General features: G+C 38.9%; 1 protein-coding gene across 1 annotated transcript; it reads left to right on the top strand.

Moving 5' to 3' along the window:
• The first annotated feature begins 2,600 nt into the window (after nt 1–2,600).
• On the top strand, nt 2,601–10,149 carry LOC132829223 (serine/threonine-protein kinase NIM1-like). The gene is made up of 3 exons (XM_060846590.1): nt 2,601–2,796; nt 6,291–6,559; nt 9,400–10,149. The coding sequence occupies exons 1-3, from the start codon at nt 2,601–2,603 to the stop codon at nt 10,147–10,149; spliced, it is 1,215 nt and encodes a 404-aa protein (XP_060702573.1).
• Nucleotides 10,150–10,862: the final 713 nt, after the last annotated feature.

The raw sequence follows: 10,862 nt of genomic DNA, 5'->3' as shown, positions 1-10,862 counted from the left end.
ATTCACTCAAACATCTGGCAGAAGATTGCTGAAAATACTTCAGCTTTTTGCACTGATGTTCTGGGTTCTTCCATCGTTGAGGATGGGGATATTTGTGGAGCCTCCTTCTCCAGTGAGTTCTTTATTTGTCCACCATCACTCACAATTGGATGTGGTAGGACTGCAGAGCTTACATCTGATCAATTGTTGTAGGATTGCTTACCTTTGCCTATCATTTGCTTCTTATTCTGTTTAGCATGTAAGTAGTCATGTTTGATAGCTTCATTAGGTTGAAACCTCATTTTTACATATGCCTGGTGCTGCTCTTAGCATGCCCTCCTGCACTGTTCATTGAAACAGGGTTGATTCTCTGGCTTGATGGTAATAGTTGAGTGGGGGAAAAGCTGGGCTATGAGTTTGCAGATTGTGCTGCTATAGATGGCCAACAGTACCTCATGGATGCCCAGTCTTGAGTTGCTGGATCTGTTTGAAGTCTATCCCAATTCGATCAGAGATAGTGCCACAGAACATGATGGACATTATTCTCAGTGTGAAGGTGGGACCTTAACTCCACAAGGACTGTGCAGGGGTACTCTTACCAATACTGTCACGGTCAGATACAGCTGCAGCCGGCAGATTGGTGAGGATGTGGTCAAGTATGTTTTTCCCTCTTGTTGGTTCCCTCATCACCTGCTACAGACCCCATCTAGCAGCTACGTCCTTTAGGACCCAACCAGTTCGATCAGTAGTGCTGCAGCCAAGCCTCTCTTGGTGGTAGACATTGAAATCTCACACCCGGAGTATGTTTTGTATCCTTACCACCGTCAGTGCTTCTTCCATGTGTTGTTCAACATGGAGCAGAACTGATTCATCAATCAAGGGAGAATAGTACATGGTAATCAATAGATTTCCTTGGACATGATTAACCTGAAGCCATGAGACCTCATCAGGTCTGGACACAATGTTGAAGACTTCCAAGCAACTCCCTCCTGACTGTGAACCACCATGCCGCCAGCTGTAGTGGGTCTGTCCTACAAGTAGGACAGGATATGTTCATGGATAGTGATGGCGATGACTGGAATATTGTCTGTCAGGTATGATTCCGTGAGTATGACTATGACAGGCTTTTGCTTGACTCGTCTGTGAGACAGTTCTGCCAGTTTTGGCATTAACCTCCAGATGTCAATAAGGAGGACTTTGCAAGGTTGACAGGGCTATTTCTATCATTGTCTTTTCTGATATCTAGATGGATGCTAGGTGGTCTCTCTGGTTCAGTTTCTTTGTTGAGACTTTGTAGTGAATGATACAGCTGAGTGCTAAGCCATTTCAGAGGGTAGTTGAGAGTCATTGCTGTGAGTCTGGGGTCACACATAGGCCAGACCAGGTGAAAATGGCAGATTTCATTCTCTGAAGGGCATTAGTGAACCTGCAACAAAAAGAGAGATTGCTGGAAAAGCTCAGGAGGTCTGGCAGCATCTGTGGAGGGAAATCAGAACTGAAGAAAAATCATTTGACACAAAATATTACTTCTGATTTGTCTCCACAGATGCTGCCAGACCTGCTGAGCTTTTCCAGAAGTCTTTATTTTTGTTTCTGATTTACAGCATTCACAGTTGTTTCGAATTTTATTTGGTAGTGAACCTACACCTTGCTTTAAAGTGGGACTGTCAAAGGGTCACAGGAAGAGTGGGATTGTCACTCTTTAAAGAGTAGAGCCATATTCTTGGCTGACATCTGAAGTTTCAGAAACACCTTATGCCTCATTGAAGAAAAACAGTTATCATTAGCTCGTGGTACCAGGTATAGGTGACACAGACATAATGTTTTGCGCAAGAGTATGAGGGTGATGTTTTGTTTTAAGAATTGAATGGTAATGGCCTGGAACTTGTTGCCTCCAAGGGTAATGAAAGTGAAGATGTTAAATAAGTTAAAAAGAAAATTGGATGTATACTTGGTAGGGGAAAATAACTTTGTACTGCATAACTTGTTGAACATAGACATTCCAATCACAGTTTTTCAACAACATGAAATAGTTCTCTATGGGTTGATCTCTTGCTATTTTATAAATCAGACAATAGATTTTGTGCACCTTATCAAATAACATTCTTTGCACAGATCTACTGACTGTCCATTATCAAAATTACGTTTATTTTTCTTCCAGTGTCATCACAGAATACATTCAGTCATTGTCTGAAAAATTAAAAGATCTCCCATTAAGGGGAAGACAAAGTGAATATTTTTCAATGTCTACCCAAACGATTATGAAGTAATAATATTATTGTCTCATTGCCAACGGCCATCATCTGTGGCAGAAGCATTTAGTCCTGGGCTTTCTGAAGTACAACTGCAAACTTGGAAAGGATCTTTTAAGAAAAGAGCTCATTAGGAACTTAAATGAAATAAAATTTAATGAGGATCAACTAATGCATTGAGAGGATGCTCCTTTAAAGGGGAACTTCCTACCAGCTTTGACAGACTTTTTTTTGAGGAAGAAATTCCAGTTTATCAGACACAACCTGTGAACCTTATTGATGGCTGTTGCAAATCTTTCTGTTCACAACGAGAGTTTGAGGGGTTACCTCGGCACAACACGAAGTATTAAATGGCAGATGCAACGCCATATGGATGAGGAGAAAGAAGAGGAACAAAACATCTTACTCTCACCATTTGAGAAAGTTATTTATGACATGAAGAATAGCAAGAAAGTTAAAAATGACCTGATACTTGGAAAAAGGATTGGATTTTACCAACTCCGTGGAGAAATTGGCACTGGGAACTTTTCAAAAGTGAAGCTTGGAATACACTGCTTGACAAAAGGTATGTTTACCTGACCCATTCCTATTCTATATACTGAGCAGTCTGGCTGATTAGAGGTTGTCTCCATTTTCACAAGAGACAATTTATACTGGTATCCAGATTATAAACAACAATCTGTCTGCTTTATAATACTTGGTGCCATACTATGATTCTGTAATATATTGTGAAACAATGTAATAGTAGCATTACATTCTAAACTAAACATTACGAAACAGTATGGAGCTTAATGCATCAAGCAATGCATCTTTAAACCATTCATTAAAACTGGCAGAGGAAAATACCACTGACAATCATCACCAATTTTTGACATTGTTAAAATGACAATTTGGGAACCTGAAATAAAAACTGAAAGTGCTCGAAAATCTCAGCAGATCTGGCAGCAATTGTGGCAACGGAAACAGCTAACATTTCAAGTCCAATTTGACTCTCCTTCAGAAAATGTCCATTATGACTCTTCAGAAGAACTTAAAATATTAATTTGATTTCATTTTCTACACATGCCACCTGATTCACTGAGTTTCTGTGTACTGCAGTTTTTCAGCATCCACCTCCATTCAATTAATAACGAAGTCTCATTGACAGCAACCATCATCTGTGACCGAAGCATTTAGTTGTGGGTTTTCTGAAGCACAAAGACTAACAAACACAAGTTAATTTGGAAACATGGCCCATTTAGAGCACTAGAAAACCTGCACTAGGAATACTTCCATAGATGATCACAGACACAACCACTATCAGCAAAGGTAATTTGTTACTATTTCAGGTTCAGCACCAATTGATTACAGTTAACATTCACATGAGTTTTTACAATGTGGATGGTGAGAGTATCTTCTTTACATTTTATTTGCCTTTTTTGGAGTAATGAAGATAACATTTTTTTTAACATTTTCAAATTGGACGGCTCAACTTGATCTCGATAGTTGGAGTACTTAGTCAAATATTTCTTTATTGGTGATCCCATGATAGGATTGTGTTAATCGATAAATGTTGTTATAGTAGTACTACCAAGTCTTTATTTGTGTAGGATGCCTTGGCTTTGAACTTAGGAACAGTTGGCAGTTCAGCCTCTTATCCTGAGTGGCCCACATCATAAGGTGGACGATGTAGCTTTAGCTGCATGAGTTGGTGTATTTCCATATTTCAAAGATTTCATGGACCTTCATCACTTAAGCAGTCTTCAGTTTGTTCAGACACATCTCTCATATACCAGTCTCTTAAAAACCCTTTGCTTTCTATCTTCCTTCTCAATGTTTTCATTTACCACTGACAATCTTATATTCCATGCATCTTGTCTAGCTAAATATCAACAGACCAATCAACCTCTGCCTCATTTGCCAAAACCACCCACCACTTCTGGGAGGCAAAGATAGCTCTTAGCTTTTTTTCTAAAAGACCAACAGTTGCCTTTAACACATTTCCTCTGTGCATCACCACTCCAAACTTCAACAGTAATCCTTTGTAAAGGAGACTGGGACTATCCATTCAACGTTTACTGCATTGCTTCTCCTTTGCCATAAAGTCAAACTCTACTGTCCTCCACATCTCCCCCACCTGAGCCCTGAACTAGTTTTGTCTAGTTTCTCTGCTCCCTCCTCTTTTATCCTTGAGACCCAGTTTCTGCTTCTTTGACTCCACAGTTATGAAACTGAACTTCCCTTCTCAACCTTCATTGTAATAGGCCCTGAGATACTGTTATTCTCCCTTTTGAAACTGCCATACTTGGAAAGTCGTGTTTTTTTTAAAAAGAACAACTCAACCTCTCTGTCATTGTCATTGCCTCACCTTCTGCAAACTAATTCAATATGGTTCTGCCTTCCAAAGTTTTGTTCAGTTTGATGCAATTCCATGCTTCAATCTCTTTATTTTGGTATCCCTAACCAGATTCTCTAATTACATTTGCTCTGAACATGGCCATTACTCATCCTCATCTTTATCAGCCTTTCCACATCCTTTGACAGGGTTGGTGACTGGGTTACCCTCCAAAGTCTCTCTTCCATTGTCTAGTTCAATGGAATTGTTTGCCTCCTCAGGGTCCTATTTTCCCAAGTTGAATGTTCAACCCATGTCTTCTCTGTAACAAGATCAACTATTTACACTTGGACAACATCAGCTATTTTTGCTCTTGCCTCATTCCATTTAGCATTAAATAAAAATGTGAATTCATACCTTTAGAGCCTTCAGACTTGATTACTTCAATGTTCCGGGCTAAAATCTCATCGCTCACTCACCGTTTTGTTTTCCCTTTACTTCAGCTCATGGATTCAATGAGTCAAAAGACCCCTTTCTGTGCCATAATTACTTTATTGCACATCAAAACTTGGATGTTGTATTATATCCCACATCAAGTCCTGCTGACCTTGCAATCTTGTCTTCTATGACAAACATTGGTTTTGTTTATATTCCACTTCAAAATTTAAGACACTCTTTCTGTTTTTGATCCTCTGTTTCTTACCTTCAATCTCCACCTAAAGTCTTTATTCCCTTAATTCCAGCCTCTTGAGTAATCTCTCAACCCTTACCCTAACTAATAAATCTGATATTCAACTACTTTGCAAGCTCCAGTTACTTGATGTAGAATCATATTGTGTTATGAAGTGTTTTGTGCCTCAGTACCTACATAACAGTGTGGGTTTACAGTCATAACATCATAAAGAAACATTGTTCTGTCAATTCTCATTTCTCGAAAATTGCATTATATCCAAACATTAACATAAAATTGTCCTGAAGATTACCAATCGTGATTAAATTGAAAGGGGCAACATTAAAGCAACATAAAAACATCCAAATATTAAAAACTGCTTGGCTTATTCTAGTATAGTACCAGTCGGCATACACAATCTCAGTAAATTAAAGATTTTTGTTTGTGTCCTAGTACACACTATCCTGATGTATAGTGGTGCTCAGAAAACTCTACATATACAGCCCATGAGTATTGACTTGGAACAAGACTTAAGTATTGTTTCAAAAAGAGATATGCTGTTAAAATCTTTCATCTTGCACTCAGCAGCACAGATAGAATAATGTTAAGTCTCAATGGGTAGAACATTTTGTACTGCATGAGAAAAGTGATGTTGACTGGTTGGCAGTTCAGATCTTATGGTTGTGAGATTGCCAATGACAAATGCACAGGGACTATTATTCCTCATGCTTTTACTTACTTAAAAATGTACAATGTCTGGACATGTCTCTGCATATGAAGTTCCACATATTTAACAGGCAGCGTACTGCTATACTCAACGAATCCATGCTTACAAAAGTCAGGGTGTAATCTCTCATGTTACATGTGATTATGCTATTGGGCAGTATTTATTAAATAATTCTGAGTGTGCTAAGAGTACATTAACAACTAATTTAAGATGATCAGTTAGGTTTGTAATATAGCCTACTTGCATTTACTAGAAGCGACAAATATTCAGACACCTGTCTTCTGCAGGTATATTGAAATATTATGAATTATTAATATAATTGAGTGTCTTTCTCTCTGTAACTTGTAGAAAAGGTGGCAATTAAAATCATGAATAAAAAGCAAATAACCCAGAAGTCACGACAACTGTTCATAAACGAAATTCTGAGTATGGAGCAACTTCATCATCCAAATATCATCAGGCTGTATGAGATGCTGGAAACACAATCTAGACTGTACCTGGTCTTGGAGTATGCAGATGGAGGGGATCTTTTTACCAAGGTCTCCACAAGGGGACGTCTCTTGGAATATGAGAGTAAATTTATATTTATTCAGATTGTATCAGCTGTTAAACATATGGTAAGTGGAGATGTAGTCTTGGCTTTAAAATAAGCCTCTTGTATTAACATCATTAAGTTGATATTGCCTTTTTTGCACATGACTAAATTAGACTGGTACCAAACATTCACCTAATGGACAATCTCATATTAAAGACAAATCGTTTAAGGTCGATTATCTATATAATCTTTCCGTTCCTGCATCATTACTAAAGTCTGACATATCCACCAGATTGCATTTAGTTTTCAGACTGCCAGAGGATATTGTGAGAGGAAGAAAGCAGTATCAATTTTATATACTTCAAAGTCCTTATGGAATGACCAGGTAGCAGCATAGTGTAGAGGTTGCCACAACATTCAGAAAATGAAGAAGATCCTACAAGGTATGTCATTCTTTTCTTCTTCTGCCCTCATCCAAATATTACTCATGTCTTAAAAGACTAATTTTTCACTAAAATGAATTGCAGTTACTTATTTGGTACTCATTTATTTATACAACACTGCATGACCAACTGGCATGTGACCATGTCTCTTGACTTTGGTTCCTTCACAAGGACCAAGGTCAATGATCAAGATGGTATTTGCTACCAAGTTTCCTGAGCATTATTAATTCCTGTTCATCATCGTCATCTGTTTCTATCAAGTAGGACACATGTGAGTGGGCTGGTGAAACACATTCGAATGCAGAGATTGTCTGAACAATATTATACATAACACTACGTGACACTGCGCCTGAGTACAAGCAGGTAGTTATCTACCATGATATTGTCCTGAGTGAAGACAGCATCAGTTCATATTGCAAGACTTCAAATCATGCATTGCCTGAAAATCATATTTAGCTTTGGTGACAGATGAGACTCCTTGAAATGAGGATGTTGAGATTTTTGAACAACTTGAGACATTTATTGATGAATAGCCATCACAAAGCCAAATGTTTAAAAAAGGATATTGACATGGATGTGATAGCAGTTAAACTGTAACAGTAAAAGCATTTTCATGAACATTCTGTGAGGTAAGAATATGCCAATTAGCAATTCGGGTGTATAGGCCCATGCCCTGTGATCCTAAACATATCCAAGATTATCTGCAATAATCCAGTGAATTGGTGATATGAAAGTCGGCATAGCTTTAACCATTTTCTCAGCAAACAGTCTGAAGCTTTCTCCAGCTATAAGCTATAATCCAACAAACACTCTTTCTGTGGCAGGTCAACATTATCAGATACATAGAAAAGTAAAGAGGGTAGTCAAAAAATGATGCATGTAATCTCCAAACTTCAGTTAGGAAGGGGTTAAAGGTCAGGTGCAGTAATGGCCTGTGTTCTTCTGGCCTGAGCAAAATAGCAGACTGTTGTTGCTCCAACAGCTTGATCTCTTTAAAAAAAAATTATTTTTCTAATCAACCTATTAGGGGATGTTATTACCCACCACTGGAGCAAGTAGAACTTGAATCCTAGTCTCTTGGTCCAGAGGTAGGGACACTACCCCCACTTTGCTGCAAGAGGGCCCCTAAAGCATCAACTCTAGAATTCAGCGACATGGCTCCCTTCAGCATGATAATTGAACAGTCTGATTAATGGTGATCAGTTGTGTCCTTTGAGGCCTGATTTTTCAGTGACACGAGTAAGCTTATAGGATTTGCCTTATCTGGGATCAGAACTTCTGTGGGTCCCTCAAATTCTCATCAGCACCAACCATGAGAAAGGAAGAAAAAACAATCCGTAAAGGCAGCCTTTATGGAAGTCAAAACAGGATATAGAAACAGTAATTTAGTAATATTGTCACCGGACTAATAATTCTGAGGCTCAGAGTAATGCTCTGGGGAACATAGGTTTGAATGTTATGACAGCAGCTTTTAGAAATTAAAGAAATTGTAACTTAATTAATAAATATGGACTATAAACACCCCCCAGTAAAGGTGACCATAAAACTATCATTGATTGTTGGTTAAAAATATTCATTTCGCTTATTAATATCCTTTACTGAAGGAAATCTTGCCACGTTGACATGACCCTAGATTGACGGTAATGTGGTTAATTCTCAACTTCCCACTGAAATGGCCGAAGAAGCCACTCAATTCAAATGCAATTAGGGATGGGCGAGAAAATGCTAGCCCAAAGAATTTTTTTAAAAACTGTTAAAAACGTGACAATTTAAAAAATGTCATGCAGCAATTTGTCAACTAAACTTGACTGGGAGGTGTATATCACTGTTGCTTTCTATCCTCCTCCATCTTCCAACTGTGCTTGACTAACAGAATCCAGTGTCAGAAAGAAATCCATTGTCAGAAAGCAATCCAGAGTTCAGGAAAGGAGGCTAGTGCAGGAAAGGAATCCACAGTGCAGACCCATCAGAAAAGACTGGGTAGATGCAACAGAAAATGAAGAGAAGATTACCAAATTGAGATTGTGTTGTTGAATTCGATCTGTTTGTTTCTGACACTCTGTGCGTTGTAGAAGAATTACCTCTTTATTCAGATAAGGAAGGCATTAAGAATCATATAGAATCCCAACTCCAAGAGAATTACTTACCTGGCCTCACTTGTGGGACATATATCTAGGGACCCCCTCCATATTATCTGAATATCAAAGCACTGAAGACCGATAGACGTCTGTCCGAGAAATAAAGAGGCAGGGTTAAGATGATTCTTCTATTCTATTCTTAATAACCTTAGAAATGTTAATCTTGGCTATGCTCTGGGGAGAAGTCAATGTTGGAATGGAGTGATGGAGTTGGAGCTGGTGATAGCTCCAGTGTGCCTGGTATGTTTATTAAAACTAATCTACTATCAATTCCAAATTTTTCCCATCTATTCCTTCCTTCCTTCCTTCATACTTGCTTAACTTTCCATTTTCCTTTTCAGCATGAAAACAATGTGATCCATCGGGATCTCAAGGCAGAAAATGTGTTCTACTCAGCTACTAACTGTGTGAAGTTGGGTGACTTTGGCTTCAGTGCAGTGTGTCCTTTGTCAGAACCCTTAAACACCTGTTGTGGCTCTCCGCCATATGCAGCACCTGAGCTCTTTAAAGAAAATAGCTACTTTGGAATTCATGTGGACATCTGGGCCCTGGGCATCCTATTGTACTTCATGGTGACGGCAACCTTGCCTTTCCGTGCGGAAACTATCAGGAAGCTGAAAAAGTACATTTTACTAGGATCATACACAATTCCATCATATGTATCAGATCCCTGCCGGAAACTAATTCATGGAATTCTTCAAATCATTCCAACAAACCGCTACACCCTGGACAACATCCTGGACAGTCCATGGCTGAAGGGAATGGAATGTCCTGAGCCATACCAACCATTCCACTTGAATCCAGCACATCTAGTCAGTTCTCTCCCTCTAAACGAAGAGGAAAAGGAGGTGAAGAAGGCATTGAGAGGCCTGGGAATCACAGAGGAGCACATCTGTAATAATCCTAATTGGGACTGTCACAGTCCCGTCACTGGGACTTATCGCATCCTTCTCCACCGGAGCCATAAGAGGCACTATTCAGACAGTCCTGTCATGATGAACAATTGTCCTGCAAAACCCAGGCTGAATGAAAACCGAAAGAAGCGTCTCAAAGCATGTGTGCAGACTTCACGGATGTGTCTAATTCTGTAAACTGTAATTCTAGTGCACACACACCAACGTTACTCTAACAAGGTATGAAATGTTGCAGCTAGATATTGCCAAGGCTGAAGATGGAGATTGCTGATGAGGCAGTGAGTACAGCATAAAGAAACCTCTCCTAGTTTCAGGTGGTAAATAGCTATTAAATACTTAGGATTCAGGTATGCTCTGTGTGGGAACTGTCAATAATAGTTCTCTGAAAATAAAGAAAATATTTATTTTTCGCACAATGTCTCACATACTATTAGAATCCCAGCAGCCATATAAATAAATAACTTTTCTGAATAAATACTCAATTTAAAATCAAATAGATGATTAAAAAGGTTTTAATTTTTACACATTGTTAAAAAAAGTTAAATAAAGGTCTATTCTTCATAAATATTCAGAATAAAGTAAGTGGAGGTATGATTCCAATTCTGGGATAGGAAAGATTGATTTAAATGTCAGTGTTCAAGTATTGCCTGCCACAAGCTAGATTAAACAAACACACATGCAAAGCACCAGCCTAGCTTTTGTCTGAGATTAGATTAGACTTACAGTGTGGAAACAGGCCCTTGGGCCCAACAAGTCCACACTGACCCGCCGAAGCGCAACCCACCCATACCCCTACATTTACCCCTTACCTAACACTACGGGCAATTTAGCATGGCCAATTCACCTGACCCGCACATCTTTGGACTGTGGGAGGAAACCAGAGCACCCGG

The sequence above is a fragment of the Hemiscyllium ocellatum genome, chromosome 28 (genome assembly GCF_020745735.1).
Source record: "Hemiscyllium ocellatum isolate sHemOce1 chromosome 28, sHemOce1.pat.X.cur, whole genome shotgun sequence".
Classification (NCBI taxonomy): domain Eukaryota; kingdom Metazoa; phylum Chordata; class Chondrichthyes; order Orectolobiformes; family Hemiscylliidae; genus Hemiscyllium; species Hemiscyllium ocellatum.
Note: the sequence above shows the minus strand (reverse complement) of the source record. Positions and strands in the feature narration are given on the sequence as shown.

Excerpts from the sequence above, each read along its gene's own strand:
- LOC132829223 (XM_060846590.1), top strand. The coding sequence starts at position 2,601 with ATGGATGAGGAGAAAGAAGAGGAACAAAACATCTTACTCTCACCATTT. Across the intron at positions 2,797-6,290 it reads AATACACTGCTTGACAAAAG|AAAAGGTGGCAATTAAAATC; the intron begins GTATGTTTACCT and ends TGTAACTTGTAG. Across the intron at positions 6,560-9,399 it reads TATCAGCTGTTAAACATATG|CATGAAAACAATGTGATCCA; the intron begins GTAAGTGGAGAT and ends TTTCCTTTTCAG.